The sequence below is a fragment of the Miniopterus natalensis genome, chromosome 1 (assembly GCF_054644295.1).
Source record: "Miniopterus natalensis isolate mMinNat1 chromosome 1, mMinNat1.hap1, whole genome shotgun sequence".
Lineage (NCBI taxonomy): Eukaryota > Metazoa > Chordata > Mammalia > Chiroptera > Miniopteridae > Miniopterus > Miniopterus natalensis.
Window position 1 is genome coordinate 115,275,736 of NC_142081.1, and position 21,783 is coordinate 115,297,518.

Consider the following 21,783-nt stretch of genomic DNA (forward strand, 5'->3'; position numbering starts at 1 on the left):
CTTAGCTGGGTGATCTTGGGCATGTTAATATTACCTCATGAGTCTAAACCTAGTTCCTTTGGTGTACTGTAGGGATGACAGCACCAACCTCATAGATTTATGAGAAGCACATGAGTACATATAAAGGCCTAAGACTTGCTCAAGGAATATTCGTTCTAATTCTAAAATTTGCAGTTCTAGGTAGTACTTAGTGAAATTGGTTTAAATAGCTGGTGACTAATAACGCTTAAAAAAATTTTAGAAATATCCATCCACATTATGCTAAGTGTAAAATTATACTTTAATATCCAAATGCATGAACCATGACAATAAACTTTTAAAAAAGGAATGTAACATTGAAAGGAATGGTATATAAACCTCTGTTAATCTCAACAGCTGGTACTGAGGAATACATCAGTATTTTTCTACCCTTTTTGTAGCCTTACTGGAAAAGACAGTAAAATATTCAGAAACAAAACTAACCCATGATAAATAGAAAATCAAATGCCAAACTATATTTATTTGCTAAAAAACCCCTGTTGAGCTATCAGAATAAGTGCTGTTTAGATTTTGCATATATGGAAAAAAAACCCTGAGATTACCAACTGTGTATCACAACCCTCATATGTAGATACTGAAAACAATGGTATTAATACAACTGTACAGTTTAAACTTGATCTAAATATTACCATTCAATATTTGCTTTATATTGAGAGAAAAAATTCTGACAACTTAGGAAACTAATGTAAAGAAGCTAAGTGTTAATTTAAAATAGTTAAAGCTCCTAACAGCTTCATTTAAATAGTTTCTATCCTTCTACAGCTTAAGTTCAGCTTTTTAATAACATAAGGGTAACACAGGTAGTTAAAATCTCAAAGGCCCATTAATTTAGTATTAATAACAAAACAAGTTGACTGAAAATAGCCATTTTCCCTTTGCCCTAGTTTTATATTTTTAACACAAAAAGTAGACAAGATTAAGTAACTAGGCAATAAAACACAGACTTTTTAAAAAGAATGTGAAAATTACATCTTTAAACTTACCAATTATAATTCAAAGAATACTTGGCCACTAGAAGCAACCTGTAAAATCAATGATGCTCTCTCACCACTGATACCATGTGATTACTTTTTTCATAAAGAAACATACAAAATGGCACTACTTTTCTTTTTATCCTTACCTGAGGATATTTTTTCCATTGCTTTTTTTTTTTTTTAATATATCTTTATTGATTTCAGAGAGAGGAAAGGAGAGGGAGAGAGAGAGAGAAACATCAATGATGAGAGAGTCACTGATCAAGCCCGCAACCCGGGCATGTACCCTGACCGGGAATCGAACCCTGATCGCCTGGATCCTAGGTCGACGCTCAACCGCTGAGCCATGCCCGGCCGGGCTCCATTGCTTTTTAATAGAGAGTGGGGGCAGGGGGAGAGAAACGTCGATGTGAGAGAGACACATCGACTGGTTGCCTCCTACGCACGCCCCAACCAGGACCAGGATCAAGCCTGTAACCGAGGTATGTGCCCCTGGCTGGAATCGAACACAGGACCCTTCAGTCCAGAGGCTGACGCTCTAATTACTGACCAAACCAGACAGGGCTGTATTTTTGTCTTGACACCTTCTGCAAATTTTGGTTAGGAGATATACTCTGAGCCACTAAAAACGTAAACAATTTACCCTATACTATGAAAGAACAAAGTCATGTAATGCCAATATAATAATGAAGTGTAGCTTCTCCCAAAAAAGAGGTTAAGGATTATGAAGATATTTGAAATGCTGCATTTGTGATGTCAGTTCAGTTTTACCCAAGCTTATTTTAGGTCATTAAAGCTTAGGGCAATGAGCTTAGGAATGCTGAAAGCCAGATTAATTTGCTGCATTTACCTTTATGGTAAATCACTGGACACCATGATTAGAAAACCCAGAATCAGAAAGAGATGAAAACACATTTTTTCTGATTGAGGTTTTACTATGCAGGAAAACAAAGAAAACCAACAATGAATATATTCCATTTCAGTCTTCAGAGTTCAAGTAATAAATGGTCTCATAATTCAGGCACACACTTTGGCCAGGCCAAGTTTAGCTTTATCACATTTTAAAAATCCATATATAAAATAGGTATCAGTTCAAAATATAGATTATTTTTAAAGAAGAGCTTGTAGGAAATATAAAAATAGTTAAATTTAGTGAAACGGAAATGTTCAAACAGCGTGAAAATCTGAAAATGTAATGGTAATGTTGTACTACGTACAGCTGCTCTCGTATCTTGTTTTACTGTTTAGACCAGAAGAATACAACATGAATCTCCAAATTCATACTTTTGAAAGGTACCCTTAAAGCACTCCATTTCCCCTGCCTTGTACTTCAAAAAAACCTTTCTGGTCCCACCGCTGTATCATTTCTAAGAGGCATAATGCCCACCCATTCTAGAATTTTAGAACTTTTTGGAGATTTTCCTTCCACAGGATTAAAAAACCTTTAAGAATTACTGGTTCAAACATAGAGCCTTCAGTAATGGTCTAAATTGCTTCAAAATATGAAATCAAGCTGTAATTAACTTTTTTCACATTTAATTTTAGACCTTAAATTTCAGTATCATTAAGCTCTCAATGTTTTAATGAAAGAAGTAGAAAATAGGGTTTAATTCAGTATCACTTATTTGTCTCCAATACAAGTACAGTATTTATAGTAATAAATAGGTAAACAGGAATGACAGCATAGTAACAAAAATAGAACTTTGTATATTTGGCCAAACTGAATTAACTGTTTCTCTAAATTCAAAGTATACAGCAAGTTGAATGTTTGATCTCAGCGACTGTGACATTCTCAGTTTAACACTTAAAACACTGATGGAGGCATTTCTCTATTCACATAGACTTCTTAAGTACGTATATGCTGACCTGTAATAGTTTTCCTTTCTTGTTTGGTAGCTAACCACTAATTAGGTATACTTTAAATTAGTCTATGTGACCCTGTGTTCCTCTCTTCAAAAGCATAAGTAATGCATTTTGGCCAATAGTTTGAAACAGGAATTGTAAATTAATGTAGTGTATAATCTTGATAATATGAAAAGAGTCCCAAATATTTATTTTTTAAAATGTGAACATTAGAAAAAACCAAAACTACATTTATCCTCAGCTCTATTTCCTGAAAATTCAGTTGAGGTAACCTCTGCAAGTCACAGCTCCACATTTGCACACAGTTCTGACTCTCTTTTTGGCTGGGCTGTAGTCAATAGAATCTGAAGATATATCTGCAGAACCTGAATATGTAGAAAAAGAAATACAGGAGAAAGATAGTTAAGACAATTCAGAATGAGTTTCAAATTTTCTATCAGCTTTAAATAAATGTGAAAATTCAGAGACAAATCATTATGAATTGTCTTGAAAGGATGGTGTAGGCTAATAAGAGGTAATGTATGTAATTAGCCCACATTTATGAGAATGGATTTCTGTAATGATGAAACTTACTGGGAAAATCCAATATACAATTATTCATTTCATACATTATTTAAGAGCCATAAAGTGAAATCAACAATATGGAAAAGGCATCATGCTTAGAAAAACAATGGAAAGAAAACACTTATATTATCACAAAATAAAGTAAATAGAACTAAATGTTTTTTTTAAAAGCCAAATTCCAGTAGGAATGGAATAAGTTCATGTGTGATTTACATCACATTTTCAATCTATTGAATATCCCATCTCTTAGTAAAGATTCAGAAATGTAGGCTTACAATTTTTTAAATACAAATAGTATTGAGAAAAGATGTTATAATAAGCTTCCATAAATGGAAATTCTGAAAAAAGCAGTTGGCAACGTGATGTAGAAGAATTAACATTACTCAGTTCAAGGTCAGGCAGACCTGGATTCCTGTTTAGCCGTCAGATTAGCTTTGAGACCTTGAATAAAAGAGAAACTTATAACCTTATTTTTTTGCATTTTTAATATTAGTTTGGTTCAGATGATCTAAAGCCTTTTCCTACTCTTGAACAAATCCTTCATAGTAAAACAACTGAGCACCAACAAAACTGTACTTGAAAACCGTACCTTTCATTTGATAATCAAAAGTGAGCTCTTCTCCAGCATTTATGGTTCTCGTGGAAAATAATGCTATTCGGGGAAGACGAGTATCGAGGTTATCAATGAAAACATTGAACACCTGAAGATTTGGGTCACACTAAAAAAGAATGTTAGAACCCATTTAAGTAAAAATGATGTGAATGAGCTCTTCTACATCCATATAAAATTTTCAATTGCCCAGAGTATTTGTTTTTAAGATCTATTGGAAATTAAGTTGATTATATAGAGGTCTCTGAGATATGAACATTTAAAAATACTGTTTTCAAACTTATACAAAATTTCAGACATACATAAAACTAGAGAAAATAATATAAGTCCACATGTATCCACCACTCAGGTTCAACAATTATTAACATTTTTGCCAATCCTGTTTCATCTATTCCTGACTTTTTAATTTTTTTTGGAGAATGTTACTGGCAAATCCCAGATAACATTATTAGTTTGCCTGTTAATATCTCAGTAAGGCATATTTAAAGAATTAGAACTGCATTTAAAAAATCAAGTCAGCATTGCAGAACTCAAATTTCATACTGCATGAGGTTTCATTGCTAAAACTCTTGTTTGGAATTGTTTGATATATTGAGAACTCTACACTAAATTCTGGAATATGTAAGAATAAAGATCCACTGAATAATACTAAGAAACCAAAATAAGTCTTTAATTGTCCTTGAACATAATATACCTATTTTGAGAGTACCTCAGATTTATTAAGAACAAAATTAAAGTAAAAGTTTAAGTAAATCAGAAATCTAACAAGGGAGTCAGAAGGCCTCTGGCACTTCACTACTAATTATAAATTGGTTTCTTGGTGTAAAATCCATCAACAGTTTAACACGGTCTACTTTCTTATATGGTCAGCTATATAACTTACTGTCTGAGATCCATTTCCTTGTAGTCTATAAAATGGAGATGTCAATCTCACAAGACTAATACTAGTAGTCTTAGTATACTAGTATACTAGCACTACTAATACTAGTAGATGCTCAATAATTTTAACTTCGCTTATTTTTGGAAATAGTTTTTAGAGTATAAGATTCTGGAGTTAAGGCTCCAGCTGTATTCTAAGTTCCAACACAAATTAAGAATACTAACTTATAATTTAGAAAACTAGTCCTAAATACTTCAATACTCCACAAATTCATAAATCGTATAAAAATGTTAACCTGTTTACATTTTAAGAGAACACAACTATCTTTAGTTGTATATCCTAAAATATAAATGTGTTAACTTCTATAAGAAACCTATATAGTTGTATGTGTTCCTTAAACTTTCTACCTCTTAACTCCTCTCCTCATTATTTCCTCCTCAATGAGGATAATACCTATCTTATAAAGTTGTTGGAAAGTTTAAATGAAGTAACATATGTAAAGACTTGCAAAATGCATGGTATTTGCATTTTGAATTTTCCTAATACAGCAATAGTTACCATGACTTAACAGAAGAAGCCCTTGTACTAAAATACTTTGGAAATATTTAAAAGGCTTGTGGTTCAAAGGTAATTATTTCCTCAACTATGGAAAACCATTAAACACAGTACTAAGTTAATTAGTCCTGTCTATACTTTCAGTATTTCTTACACTGTGATTCACAAAATGAGACACATTTCCGTATCGCGCTGCATCCACTGTGAATTCATCAGATTCATAGTCCAGATCAAAGAGATATGTGATTCCTTTGTTGTCATATAACTGCCCACGTCTTTCAGCTTCTTCACTTGTGATTACCTAAAAATTAAAAACTATAGTATATTATATAGCTACTGCTGAAATGAAGAAACTCCATCCATAAATCAATTAATTAACAGATTAGTGTCTACAAATGTTTAAAAAGAAATTAAAGTGTCATCAAAACATACATTCACGCAAATGACTCCAGAAGAGCTAGACAGAATGAGGTGGGAAAATAAAGGGAGGAGAAATGATGGTGCAAAAGAATTATAACTATTTAAATAGGAATTAGGACAACTCAGCAATTAACAAGTTGAAACCATGTACTACTTTTATTCTAATCTATTGAGATGTTCAAAAAGCTACACAACTATTGCTCTCCATTGGACATAACAGAATGCAAAGCACTAAGTTACAAGTATATGTGCTCCAAAGAGATGTTTTCCTAGAACTAATCTATGTGCAGTAACAAACAGAAATTTATTATAAATACAGAAGAGATGGTATGTTAAATTTGCATTCAACTGTATGGAAAGTTTCGTTTTATAAGAATAGGTCGTTTCCATGAAATTCGGCAGCTCAAAATGCATCACCTGCAGTTCTGCTCTTAACACAGCTTTACCACATGCTCAGCTTAAGAAATAAAACATGTCTACAGTGATTTATGGTGTCAACCAAAATTAACTGCTGCATTCATTAAGCAGTTATCAAAAAGATAACTGAATTATACAAGATCTAGTATCCTAAACAGTGATTTATAATCATCTGCCATTGTCTAAACATATAAGGATCAATATAGGGATCCATTTAATCTCAAAATTAGGTGATCCAATTCCAAACAACTTCTAAAATGTCAGATTTGAAAGCCCCAGATATGCAATCATACTTGTATTTCTCTAGTCACTGTGTAACCCACCCTTCAGTTTGAGGAAGTGTAGCAGTGGTGAAGTGCACTGACTCTGGAGTCTTGGTTTTGAATCCTGGCTCTTCTTGACTACTATGTGACCTTGAGGAAGGTACTTAGTTTCCTAGCCTATAACAATGGAGATGATACCATTATCTTAGAGTTGAGAAAATTAGTGTATTAATACATAAGGTGCTTAGAATAGTAAGTGGCACATGAGAAATACTACTTTTATATATATATACACATTATATGGATAAAAATAAATTTGTTTAGTATTTGGTAATGTAGAAAATAGTCTGTAGCTGAGTTACAGATAAAAAGAGTTTGGATTTTCTTATGGACAAAATAAATGCTTTTATGTTTATCCTACAACACCTGCTCATAAAGCACTGGCCTACTCTACAGTATCTTTCAAGTTGAGACAAAATTGAGTTTTGGCAAATACATAACCAATATTTGGTCAAATGAATGAACTAAATTATAATTTAAAAGCTTCAGAGTCAGCACACTGTGTTTAGATCTGATTTTCTTCTTAGAAATTTTGTGTAAAAATAGTTGTCATATTTTAAAATTTATAAATGCCACCCTGCCGGGTGTGGCTCAGTGGTTGAGCATCGACCTAGGATCCAGGAGATCACGGTTCAATTCCCAGTTGGGGCACATGCCTGGGTTGCAGGCTCCATCCCCAGTCGGGGGCGTGCAGGAGGCAGCCGATCAATGACTCTCTCATCATTGATGTTTCTATCTCTCTCTCCCTCTCCCCTTTCTCTTTCTGAAATAAAGATGTATTTAAAAAAAAAATTTACAAGTGCCACTTCCATTGACTATAAATGGGTGTTCACTGACAGATGACTGTATTTCATATATATATATTATTCAAGTTTATATTCCTAACTATGCTAGTGTACCCTTTATTTGTAAATGATATAAAAATTTACCAAATATTTGTTACTGAGGTAAAAAGGTAACTTTCCAAAAGTGTAAACCTTCCACAGACATTATTTACTATGTGATAAGTTGAACGAACGTACCTCTCCAACATATTCCATTACAAAACTCATTCTTTTAATCTTCACAAGGGTTTTTACACCCCAGCCACAGCCATTGCTAGTTCGAAAGATGCAAAGTGAATACTGTGTGCCTTTTTGTACAATCCTATTGGGACAATCGGGTCCACACTGACATCTTGAGTTGCATTCATAAATAGGGGTACCAGGTGGGATTTTAATTTGTTGGTTTTTATTATAAGCCAAAAGAACTCCAGCTTCAGCAGGACAACATTTCTCAAAGAAGCAATCTGTGCATGAACAACCAAAGGTAGCTTCATTTACTAAGCTGATTCCAGGAGTGGGTTTGTATTCATTAATGTAGTAGAAGTCTGAAGGTGGGCCCTCTAAGTCAACAGTATTTTCAACAAAAATCATTCCTTTATGATTTTTTCTTCTGTTGAGTTCATCTTGCCATCTCTGCAGAGCTATCCTTTGTTTAGCCTTCTTTACAATGTATTCAGCAATGGCAGGTTTCAAAGCTTTGTTACTGTTTAGAGTTATTGCTTTGCCTTTCTTTACCCGAGATAAATAATTATGCTTGTCATTAGAGAATTGCTGAAGTAGTAATGGGCACTTGAGATTTTGTAAAGGTTCCCAAGTATTTGTAGAATCTGGCCATCCTTTCCACTTTACAAGATAATATTCCATATCCTTAAAATACAAAAGAAAATGCAAATCAGATTATGACAGTCCCAATTATTTAAAATAACATTGTAAAGAGTAAGGTATCCATTATCAGTTTTCTTAATAAAGTTCAGAATACATAAAAAGTCACAGATTTCTAGATCTGATTTTCTTCTAGCAAGTGATCATAAAAATAAAACTTTTTCTTTGTATTACATAAAATATTTATAGAATTTAGATGTGGCAGAATATGCTTGACCATAGGCAAAAGAATCACACCTACAGAAAAAGTACAGAAATGCATGAATGTTTTACCAAACGATGATTAAACTAAATAAAAAGTATTCATCCTGATTATGCAAATGGCTAGTCCTCAAACTAGCCTAGATTACAGGCTTACTTGGCCAGCACAGATGTAGGTAGCCTCTAAGGCAGGGGTGGGGAAACTTTTTTTCTGCCAAGGGCCATTTGGATATTTATAGCATCATTCACAGGCCATACAGAATTACCAACTTAAAAATTAGCTATGAAAAAAGCTCCTAGATTTATTGAATTTCAAGTTCCGCCTGCAGTTGCCTTGGCAGGACCAGACCAAATGATATGGCCCATAAGCCGGACGTTCCCCACCCCTGGTCTAAGGTCTGTAGCTTATTTTACACTAGATACAAGGTAAGTTCTATTTCTCAATGTCATGGGCACACAAAGCCTAGATGTTCCAGAGAAACACTGTCCAGTACAGTCATTAGCCACATGCAGCTATCAAGAACCTGAAATGTGGCTAAGTCCAAATTGAGATGTGCTTTAAGTGTAATACACACTGAATTTCAGACTTAGCACACAAAAAATGTAAAGCATTTCTTAACTTTTAAAAAATATTGATTGCATATTGAAATATTTTGGATTTATTGGATTAAATATATTATTGAAGGCAATTTCGTGTTTTATTTTGTTCAATGAGGTTACTAGAAAATTTATAATTATACATATGTAGGCCATATTATATTTCTACTGGAAAACACAGTTCCAGAGAATTCTTACCTTATTTAGACTCAATCATGATTGGATTAGGTAGCAGGCATTCAAGCCACCAACTATCAAATATTTTGACCACCATGGCACCTGGACCTTGCCTTCCTACCCCAGCTACTTGACTATGTTTTCTTCCCTTAAAGTCAAGTGTGTATAATAAAAAAATTCTAAAGTCTCTCAATTTTTTTCTTTATTCTCTGTAATAACCAACATACATCCATGTGTCCTTGGGTAAAATGCCTTCTAAAATATAAAAGTGATTAAACTGCCTTCTATAGTTTTTAGTTATTGTAATTCATAGATGTTGATAAAAACTTAATTGGGCTACATTTATTTTCCCCCTGAAACTTTTAATAATAAAGTAAGGATGTCCATGACAGCTGTTTTATAATTCATAATTTAATAATGCCAAATGACCTGGAAGGTCTAGGAAATGTGTTATTAGACATATTAAGGAGGCACGAATTGGGGTGAGGAGCACTGAGGAAGCTTTGAAAGAGTAAGTCACCTAGCTATTGGTGAGCTATTTTCTCCCCAGTGTTTTCATCTCAACATTTTATTATATTTCTATTCAATAAACAGTAATGCTTTTGAATTAAAAGAACTTTGCTTCTTTATAAAAACGGCAAAATGTTTTCTGTTTTAAAGAAGTGGTTAAATTATGGTGTGAGGATATGCACAAAAATTATATACTTCCATAGAAATTTATACTGATCCCCCCCCCTCCAAAAAAGGCCAAGACATACATTTGTTAGTCAATCTGACTCACTAAGATATAACATGGATTCTCCCTCCTGTTAGGTAACTAATAAAATTTGGGATTGTTATTAGCAGATACCTGCTCAACAATGAGACCCACTTGGCAGTATCTAACATCTATTTCCTTAATTTTGTAAGTTTTCAATTTTTCTAATTCCAGATTAAAGCAATGCAACCTTGACTCGTTTTCTTTTCCTGCTATAGTTTTTTCTACTATAGCCCTGGGTTGTGCCAAAAGTTGCCAGCAAACAATGAAAGAAACAGAAACACTGGCTTCAAGTCTGATAATAAAGCTAAATTTATTAATCAGCAAAACTAAAAACATGATTCCACTGAAGTTTGCTTCCAAAATAATGAATAACTTGCATTTTTAGTGACTAAGCTTTGTATTTAATCACATTGGTATACCTACTTAATTTACGAATGGTAAAGATGCTTATAAAATGAGTGTCTGACAACAATATAGAAATATTAGTACTGTGCAATTTCTACTTTGTAGACTTGCCTTTTATCTTAGATGAGTATTTTCTTTTAAAATCCAAAAAAGAATTTTCCATTTTGAAAAATAACTTTAAACAGAAAAAAAGTTTGATTTAACAAATCCAATTAACTCAATACCTTAAAATTCCAAATAAAAGCCGAAAAGTTTATAAGACTCATATATCAGTATCTTATTCATTCTGCTATACAATCAACTCTTGATTACCCACAGAAATCAAAGTCATAATAATGATCCATAAATTGATCAAATTGTATAATTTGAATTGCATCATATGAATTTTTTCTTAAAGACATTTTCCCTCACTATGTTTGCTGTAGGTTAAATTCATTCAAATATTTAAGTATCTATAATAGGTATGTAAAAACTCAGTCACTAGAGGGTGTGATGAAATGTGAAGTATTACTAGCTTCAGGAATAAAATCTCATTGGGAAAAGAAGGCAATGATATGTAAAATAAGTAACAATGCAAAACAGTACAATTTTAACTGCCAAAAAAAAGGCAATAAATACCACCAGAATAAAAGAGGGAAATTAATATAAGTAATCAGACGAGGGCACAGAGGAAGTAGAATAAACTTCACTGTGAAAGACTGATAGGATATGTTGGGTAGGGAACAGGGCAGGCAGGCTGAAAAACACAAGCAAAAGCCTGGAGTTAAGATTTGCATGAAGTATCCAGAAAACATGAAGAGATGGATTTGGCTAGTTTTAAAGTTCAGATATTAAAGTGAGAGATAAAACTATAATGGCAAGGCAAGAGAAAATTTAACATAGCCTTGGACACTTGACTAAGGCATTTGAACTTTCATTACAGGCTGATGTTCTTTACACTTCTTAGAAACCATGGTGTTTTTGTGGGGTGCTTCATTAAATACAAACACATTTAATTCCATATTGTTTATCAGGAATAATTTTACCAATCTTTTTAACAAATATGTTTTTATTGATTTTAAAGAGGGAGGAAGAGAAAGGAGAGAAACATCAATGATGAGAGAGAATCATTGATTAGCTGCCTCCTAGACACCCCTACTGGGGATTGAGCCCCCAACCCAGACATGTGCCCTGACCAGGAATCAAACCGTAACCTCCTGGTTCATGGGTCAACGCTCAATGACTGAGCCACACCAGCTGGGTGAATGTTACCAATCTTCTAATTGCCAAGCGAATGACTCTTCAGTCCCATTTGTCCTGAACATTCTCCTTGGGCTTTGATATCACGATGCTCTCTACATTCTTATCCCTTTTCTGCCTTCTTTGCCGAGACCACTATCCCTCCCCATCACTTAAAAAGAATGTTCTGTCCTTAGCGCCCTTTCACACTAAACAAATGTTTACCCCTTTTGACAATCTAAAGAAATCTACGGACTTTCCTTAACAAAAGTCATGTGTAATATTTAGGGTAATTTCAGGATATTTGGATTTCTAAGAATTCCTACTCTAAATGCCCTTTCTGGGCAACCTCATCTCTTCAATGGTTTTAATTATATGCTGATAACTCCCAAAATTTTACATGCAACCCATATATCCTACAGCCTACTGGATGTCCAAGAGGTTCCTAAATCAATCTATCCACATGGAACTCACCATTGTGCCTCCTAAACAGATTCTTTTTGTTCTGTATTCCCCATTAACAGGAATCTTACCCGTCTGCCTATTTACACAAGTCACAAACCAGGAGGTCAATCTAGATTCCTTCTTCTCCTCAATCCAATCCATCATCAAATGTATTTAGATACTTGTTCCTGATCATCTCTATTACTTATGGTTACTTTGGGCCTTTAATTCTTGCCTGGATTATTATATTAATCTCCTAACTGGTTTCTCTGACTCCAGACTGACAACACTGCAATCTATCCTTCTTTACTAAAGTGCAGAGTTTCTTAAAATAATAACAGAACTCCATTGTACCACTCATTCTGTTATTTTCTTGCTTAAACTTTTAAAATTTTTAACCTTAATTGTCAAAAGTATTACAAATGTCCCCCTTTCCCCCCATTGATCCCCTCCACCCTGTACCCTTCCCCCAAGCACTTCACCACAATATTGTCTGTGTCCATGGGTTACGCACATATACATATACATTCTTAGGTTAATCTCTCCACACCCACACATCCACTCTGCTTTCCCTCTGAGTTTCGTCAGTCTGTTCCATGCTTCTGTGTCTATGGATCTATTTTGTTCATCAATTTATTTTAGTAGGTTCCACATATGAGTAAGATCATGTGATACTTGTCTTCCTCGGACTGGCTTATTTCACTTAGCATAATACTCTCCAGGTGCCACCATGCTGTCTCAAAGGGTAAGAGATCCTTCGTTTTTACAGCCACATAGTATTCCATGCTGTAAATGTCTGAGAAGATGCTTGATATGATTTCAATCTTCTTGAACTTGTAGAGACTTGTTTTGTGTCCTAACATGTCATCTATCTTTGAGATGTCCCATGTGCACTTGAGGAGAATGCATATTCTACAGCTTTGGGGTGAAATGTTCTGTAAATGTCAATTAAATCCATCTGATCTAGTGTGTCATTTAGGGTCACTATTTCCTTGTTGATTTTTTTGTCTGGAAGATCTATCCAGTAGTCAGTGGGGTGTTAAAGTCCCCTACTGTGACTGTATTGCTGTTGATCTCTCCTTTAAAGCCCTCCAGAAGTTTTTTGTTTTTTTCCAATTGTGTGAGTCTTCTGTTCTGAGGTGGGTCTCTTGTAGACAGCATATATTTGGGTCCTGTTTTCTTATCCATTCAGCTACTCTACATCCTTTTATTAGAGCATTTAATCCATTTATATTTAAGGTTATTACTGATAGGTACTTAACTATTGCCATTTTATTTCTTTGTGCCTGTTTCTCATTCTCTCTACTTCAACTTCTTATTATAGCAATCCTTTTAACATTTCTTGCAGTGCAGGTTTGGTAGTGATAAATTCCTTTAGCCTTTTTTTTTTTTGTCTTTTTGTCTGGGAAGCTATTTATTTCGCCATCTATTTTGAATGACAGCCTTGCTGAATAGAATAGTCTTGGTTTCAGATCCTTGTTTTGCATTAGCTTGAAAACTTCATGCCATTCCCTTCTGGCCTGTAGAGTTTCTGATGAGAAATCAGCTGACAGCCTTATGTTACCTTTGTAGGTAACAGCTTGTTTTCTCTTGCTGCTTTTAAGATTCTCTCTTTGTCTTGAATTTTTGGCATTTTAATTATGATGTGTCTGGGTGTGGGCCTCTTTGGATTCTTCTTGCTTGGGACTCTCTGTGGCTCCTGAACTTGTGTGACTTTTTCCTTTACCAGGTTAGGGAAGTTTTCTACCATTATTTCTTCAAACAGGTTCTCTAACCACTGCTTACTTTCTACATCTTCTGGCACACCTCTGATGCAAATATTGTTATGTTTCATGTTGTCCCACAGCTTCCTTAACCTGTTGTCCTGTTTTTAAATTGTTTTTTCTTTTTGGTTCTCTGATTGAGTGACTTTTTCTACTCTGTCTTCTAATTCACTGATCTGATCCTCAGCTTCTACTAATCTGCTGTTTATTCCTTCCAATGTTTTTTAAATTTCCACTATGTCACTCTTATTTTCCTTAATAGTTTCCATTTCTTTTCTCATGCTGTTGAGCATCCTTACAATAAGTATTCTCAACTCTGTATCTGATAGGTTGCTTTTCTCCATTTGATTTAGCTCTTGTTCTGGAGAATTCTTTTGTTCTTTCATTTGGGGCTTGTTTTTGTCTCTCCATTTTGTCTGCCTGTTTGCATTTGTTTCTATGTATTAGGTCTGCTAGGACTCTCAGTCTTTTGGATGATTTCTGGTGCAGGCCAATGTCAGACGTTGTGACTGACCTTGAGTACCCTGTTTGAAGTTTTCTACACTCCACAGCTTGTAGTTTCCTCTGCTGGGGCTGGGTGTGTCTGGATAGGACCAAGATGTGCACCAAGGTCTGATTTTCCAAGCCCTGGATCCAGAAGCCAATCAGGCAGACTCAAAGCACCCAGAGGCCCTTATTCAGTCTCTTAATGAGCGGAGCCTCAGGCTGTAGAAACTCCACAGGGTGGGGCAGCTGACTCTTAACAATCTCTTAAGGAGCCTTGGGCTATAGAAACTCCACTGGGTTGGCAGAGATTTTCCAGCAGGCTGGGGCAACTGCCCCTCCCCCCCCAAGCTGCTTAGAAGATAAATGTCTGCCTGTGAAAAATGTTCTCTGTAGCACCGGGGTCCAGTTGGCTGCCCTCTGAGCTCTACTCTCCCAAGCCAGCAAACCTGGACTCTCCTCACACAGCTCTAGTCAACTCTACCCTCTCTCTGCTGCAGTCCAAGGTGAGTGGTTGCACACAAAACTGTGTGTTGGCTCTGTAAGAAGGTGCCTGCATTTCCACCCATCTCACCCTGGCAGACAGAAACCCTGCTGCTTTTCACAGTCAGATTTTAACTAGGCACCTTTCTCAGTGCTGGTGGTCTGGGCTGGGAAGCCCAGCTTAGGGTTTAGACTCCAGAGTTCTAAGTGGGAATCCCCCATAGCTGAAATATCCCTCCAGAACTTCAGCTGCTGTCTGTGGGAGCCCAGCCAGCCCTCTTGCACCTCCACACTTCCTACCAGTCTCTATGCAGTCTCTGCTTTAGGTTCTTGATTATGAGGGTGCTCTCCAGCTAGTCTTCAGTTGCAGTTGATTATTCAGGATGGCTGTTCTATACTTTAGTTGTAATTCCAGTTTGGTCCTGGGAGAGTGTCAATGTAGTTTCCACTCAATTTGCCGCCACCTTGGAATCCTTGCTTAAACATTTCAATGGCTTCTCCACTGCCTAAAGAATTAAACTTATACTTCCTATTATAAACAAAGAAGACCGTTCTTGATTTGGTGCCTGATGCCTCTCTGCCTCAATCTTCCATTATGGCCCCCCCTCACACATCACCCTCTGGCCTCACTGAACTGCTGTTAAGTACTTGAACATAACAGGCCTTTTCATAACCTTCTGTTGCTTTGATCACAAAGTTTTCTGTAATTAGAATGGCCTCCTCCATTTGCCTAATGAACATTTGCTTATTTCAATCTCATCTTTTATGTGGCAAAAAACCTACTCATCTATAAAACACAGCTCAAATGTCATCTCTTCAGTGAATTATTTCCTGCTTCTTTTGCTCAAGGAGGACTGATCACTGCCAACCTCCTGTGTTCCCATTTCTAATCTAAACTATAAGCCATTTGTGAGAAGAAATGGAATTTTTTTCTTTGTAGTCCCAGAACCAAGCACCATTACCTACCACATCTTAGGCTTTGACTAAATATTTCTGAATGTCTAACAAAAATGACTACCAACATGTATGCAAGACAAAAATTACAATAGTCATTATACGAACCCTTAAAATACAAGATGTTAAACTTAACCTGGAGATAGTTAATTTATGGATTTTCAATATTTGTTCTGAAATCCACTGTCTATAGCCAATAGTGGTAGCAAGCACAAAAACTTTAAATATATATATGAGGACAGAAAACAACAATAAAATCTATCTTCCCATTAGCTAACTGTTTTTGTAAGTTCTGAAATAATCACCATATTCAATATTAGTGGAAGAATAGCCTGAATCTTATTATGAAAACACCAGTGTTGCATGGGAGCACAATTTCACAATTATGATGGCTGACAGAAAGCCACTGGATTTTCATGCCAGTAACTGAGAGAGAGCAGGAATTACGAGAGCTGGTTAGAGGCCCAGACTGACACAAATGAACAATGTGACCTTGGAAAAGTCCTTTCTTGGAGCCCTGTTTTCTAATCCCTAAAACTGAAATTTCAGTCCAACAATTTCTATGTTATTCCAATTCTTAACAAACCATTCTAAGTGCAATCAGCCTTTTAGGTATATTAATCTATTGTTAGATGTGGAATATTCTGTTAGTATATATACCATGTTTATCGTGGTGGTTCTAGAGACACAGAATTACCTGGACACTTTAAGAAAGCAATTTCCTTCTTAATATTTGCTTACTAAGGGAAAAGCCCCACCAATGTACATGGGGGTTCTGGTTCTTCACTAATGAGCTAAGTATGTTAATAAAAAGTACCCAGAGTTTTGTCAGAAATTTTTCTGTATGAAGTAGTGACATGGCAAGAAAATGGCATGGAAAAAAATCACATAGCACTGAAACTGACTACCTCAATTTATATCCTGTAAGTTCAACTGGACCCCAATATGAAATCAAAATAGTAACCACCCAGTTGTTCCCCAGTTAGCATTCTTTCCATTTCCTAAGTTGGCTACTTTAGACCTCCTCCACTTTGCTCAAGGTCCCAACTCACTACTTTCCTGTTATTTTCAGCAGCACATGAACTTTGTGCCTAATGCACAGAGAAAATAGAAACCAGCAAGCATAATTCCCCTAATTTGCACACTTCCATGGGCACGTAACTAAAGAAGGTGGATGCAGATATAACAGAAGAGATGCACTTCCTCCATCAATCATCCCTTCTCTCCTGTGTCTTCAGCTTCTCCCTCTCTACAGTTTTCACTAGCATTTAAACCTCCCTCATTTTTAAAAAGCAAAATTAAACTAAACCTCCTTTAAGATATAAATGCTTAAATATGTAAGTGATCTCTAAAAGATAAGATAAATTACTAACAGTTGAGAGACTAGAGACCAAGGTTACACGGGTAGATTTCTTTTCAGTATAAGGCCTTTTATAACTTTCAATTTTTAAAATCACATGCATATATTACCTACTCAGATGTTTTTAAATAAAAAAATTAAATTTATAAACACCCTTAGACCTTACATCGCCCTTCCGTTCTTTCTTCAAAGTTGGAATTCTTGAAAGACTGTCCATACTGTTTGGCACTTTCTCACCTACAGTTTATTTTTCTGTCTTTTATTATTAAATATATTGGGGTGACAATGGTTAATATGAACATACAGGTTTCAGGTGTGGGTTTCTATGTTATGAGATCTGTATACTGTTCTGTGTGCCCACCACCCAAAGTAGTATCTTCTTCCATCACCATATATTAAGACCCCCTTCACACCCTACCCCCTTCCCTCTGGCAACCACCACACTGCTGTTTGTGTCCATGAGTTTCAGTTTTATATCCCACATGAGTGAAATCACATGGTTCTTAGCTTTTTCTGACTTATTTCACTTAGCATAATAGTCTCAAGGTCCATACATGTTGTTGCAAGTGGCAGCATTTCATCCTTTCTTATGATTGAGTAGTATTCCGTTATGTACATGTACCACATCTTCTTTGTCCAGTCCTCTATCACAGGATACTTTGGTTGTTCCCATGTCTTGGCCACCGTGAATGCTGCTGCAATGAACATGGGGTGCATATATCTTTGTGAATACGTTTTTGAGTTTTTTTGGTATATAACCAGGAGGATTGCTGGGATACGTGGTAGCTCTATTCTTAATTTTTTGAGGTATTGCCAGATTGCTTTCCATAGTGGTTGTACCAGCCTACATTCCCACCAACAGTGAGTCAGGGTTCCATTTACTTCACAATCTCTCCAACACTTGTTTTGCTTGTCTTGTTGATCATAGCCCCTCCAACAGGTGTGAGGGGTATCTCATTGTAGTTTTGATTTGTATTTCCCTAATTGCTAGTGAGGTTAAACATCTTTTCATACATCTATTGGCTGTTCGTGTGTCTTCTTGTGAGAGGTCCAGGTCCTCTGTCCACTTTTTGATTGTTTTTTTTTTTTTTTGGTGTTGAGTTTTATGAGTTCTTTATATATTTTGGAAATTAAACCTCTATTGGAGCAAATATCATCTCCTAGCTGGTTAGCTGCCTCTTTGTTTTATTGACAGTTTCTTTTGCTGTGTAGAAGGTTTTTAGTTTGATATATAGTCCCATTCGTTTATTTCTGCCTTTACTTCCCTTGCCTTTGGGATCAAGCTCATAAAATGTTCTCTACCACCAAGGTTCATAAATTTGGTACCTATGTTTTCGTCTATGTAACTTATTGTTTTGGGTCTTACAGTTAGGTCTTTGATCCATTTTTGAGTTAATTTTTGTACATGGGGACTATAATCCAGTTTCATTCTTTTGCACGTGGCTTTCCAGTTTTCCAGCACCATTTCTGAAGAGACTATCTTTACTCCATGTGTGTTTCTGGCTCCTTTGTTGAAAATTATCGGTCAGCATGTCTCAATAATTGAGCACCAACCTAGATCTAGGAGACCACAGTTCAATTCCTGGTCAGGGCACATGCCTGGATTGTGGGCTTGATCCCCAGTTGGGGGTGGGCAGGAAGCAGCTGATCAATGACTCTCTCTCATCATTGATGTTTCTATCTTTTGCTCCCTCTCCCTTCCTTCCTCTGAAATCAGTAAAGACATATTAAAAAAAAATGATCTGCCCATATAAATGTGGTTTTATATCAGGGCTCTCTGTTATGTTCCACTGATCCGTGTGTCTGTTTCTGTGCCAATTAGATGCTGTTTTGATTGTTGTAGCTCTGTAGTATAATTTGAAGTCAGGTAATGTCATACTTCCAGCTTTTTTTTTGCCAGGACTGCTTTGGCTATTTGGGGTCTTTTGTGGTCCCATACAAATCTGATGATTTCTCATTCTATTTCTTTAAAAATGACATTGGTATTTTGATGGGGATTGCATTAAATCTGCATATTGCTTTGGGTAATATGGCCATTTTAACTATGTTGATTCTTCCAATCCATGAATATGGACATTTTTCCATTTTGTTGTGTCTTTTTCGATCTCTTTTAATAATGCTTTGTAATTTTCAGTATATAGGTCTTTCACCTTCTTTGTTAAGTTTATTCCTAGGTATTTTATTCTTTTGGTTGCAATTGCAAAAGAAATTGTTTTTACTGTTTCTTTTCTGAAGTTTTGTTGTTAGTATACAGGAAAGCAATGTATTTTTGTATATTGATTTTGTATCCTGCAACTTTACTGTATTTGTTTATTGTTTCTAATAGTTTTTTGGTGGAGTCTTTAGGGTTTTCATATACAGAATCATGTTTTCCGCAAAAAGTGAGTTTTACTTGTTCCTTCCCTATTTGGATGCCTTTTATTTCTTTCTCTTGCCTTATTCCTCTGGCTAGGACTTCCAGAACTATGTTGAATAAGAGTGGTGAGAGTGGACATCCTTGTCTTGTTCCTGATCTTAGAGGAAAAGCTTTCAATTTTTCACCATTGAGTATGGTTTAGCTGAGGGTTTATCATATATGGCCTTTATTATGTTAAGGTAATTTCATTCTACTCCTATTTTATTGAGTGTTTTAATCATAAACAGATAGTGTATCTTATCGAATGCTTTTTCTGCATCTACTGATAAGATCATATGACTTTTGTCCTTTGTTCTGTTAATGTGGTCTATTACACTGATTGATTTGCATATGTTGAACCATCCTTGTGCCCCTGGAATGAACCCCACTTGATCATGATGTATTATTTTTTTTAATGTATTGTTGTATTCGATTTGCTAGTATTTTGTTTGGGATCTTTGCATCTGTATTCATCAGGGATACTGATCTGTATTTTCTTTTTTTTGTGTTATCCTTGCGAGGTTTTGGTATCAGGGTTATACTGCCCACATAAAATATGTTAGAAAGTATTGCCTTTTCTTCAATTTTTTGGAAGAGTTTGAGAAGAGGTATCAAATCTTCTTTGAAGATTTGGCAGAATTCACTGGCAAAGCCATCTGGTTCTGGACTTTTATTTTTTGGTAGGTTTTTGATGGTTGTTTCAATTTCCTCAGTGCTGATTGAACTATTTAGACTTTCCAATTCTTCCTGATTTAGTCTAGGAAAGTTATATAATTCTAGGAACTTATCCATTTCTTCTAGGTTACTGAATTTGGTGGCATGAAGTTTTTCATAGTATTCTAGTATTGACCCTTTGTATATCTGTGATGTTTGCGGTGACCTCTCTCACTTCTGATTTTGTTTATATGGGTCTTTTCCCTTTTTTCCTGAGTCTAGAAGTTTGTCAATTTTATTGATCTTTTCAAACAACAAGCTCTTTGTATAATTAATTTGTTGTATAGTCATTTTGTTATCTATTTTATTCAATTCTGTTCTAATTTTTATGATTCCTTTCTTCTGCTGACTTTGGGTTGCTTTTATTCTTTTTCTAGTTCAGATGTGATGTTAGGTGGTTTACTTGGGATTTCTTGTTTCTAGAGATAGGCCTGTAGTGATATATAATTTACTCTTATTACTGCTTTTGCTGCATCCCAGAAGTTTTGATATGTTGTGTTATCATTCTCATTTGTCTGTAAATATCTCTTGATCTCACCTTTTATTTTTTTCTTGATCTGGACATTTTTTAGTAGTATGTTGTTTAACTTCCACGTATTTGCGGGTTTCTTTACTTCCTTTTTGCAGTTGATTTCTAATTTCAAAGCACTGTGGTCAGAGGATATGCTTGGTATAATTTCTATCTTCTTGAATTTGTTGAGGCTAGTTTTGTGACCCAACATATGTTCCATCCTTGAGAATGTTCCATGCACACTGGAGAAGAAAGTATAATCTGATGTTCTGGGATGAAAGGCTCTGTAAATATCAATTATGTCTATTTGGTCTACTGCTTCATTTAAGGCTGATATTTCTTTATTCATTCTCTCTTTGGTTGACCTGTCTAGAGCTGTTAAAGGAGTATTAAGGTCCCTAACTATGATTGTATTTTGATCTGTCTCTCCCTTTAGTTCTGTGAGTAGCTGCTTTATATATTTTGGTGCTCTCTGATTGGATGCATGTATATTAAGAAGTGTTGTTTTCTTGATGTAGTGTCCCCCGTATCATTATAAAGTATCCACCTTTAACTCTTGTTATCTTTGCTCTCTTGCAATCTATTTTGTCAGATATAACTTTGTCTACACCTGCCTTTCTGTGGATGTTGTTTGCTTGGAAAATCATTTTTCATCCTTTCACTTTGAGTCTAACTTTGTCTTTGCAGCTTAGATGTTTCTCCTGAAGGCAGCATATGGTTAGGTTTTGTTTTTTGATCCACTCTGCTACTCTGTGCCTTTTTATTGGTGAATTAAGACCATTTACATTTAGGGAAATTACTGATGTTTGAGGATTTTCTATAGCCATTTTATCTTTTGTTTTCTGATAGCTCTGTGCCTCCACTGGTTCTATCCCTTTGTACTTCTGTCTGTTTTTGTTTGGTGGTGTTTCATACTTCTTTCCTCTGTGTCCTCTTTTTTAAGCTATGTGTCTCAGTTTTGGTCTTT

At 35.4% G+C, this 21,783-nt stretch overlaps 1 protein-coding gene across 1 annotated transcript in view; it reads right to left on the bottom strand.

Moving 5' to 3' along the window:
• Nucleotides 1-262: 262 nt before the first annotated feature.
• SUV39H2 (SUV39H2 histone lysine methyltransferase) overlaps nt 263-21,783 on the bottom strand; it is a 36,151-nt gene continuing 14,630 nt past the window's right edge. Inside the window, exons 2-5 of the mRNA XM_016210051.2 lie at nt 7,668-8,336; nt 5,640-5,786; nt 4,030-4,159; nt 263-3,241 (exon numbers count right to left, since the gene is read on the bottom strand). Of these exons, the coding sequence (XP_016065537.2) occupies nt 3,135-3,241; nt 4,030-4,159; nt 5,640-5,786; nt 7,668-8,333 (1,050 nt within the window). The 5' untranslated portion in view covers nt 8,334-8,336 and the 3' untranslated portion in view covers nt 263-3,134. The remainder of the gene's footprint in view (nt 3,242-4,029; nt 4,160-5,639; nt 5,787-7,667; nt 8,337-21,783) is intronic.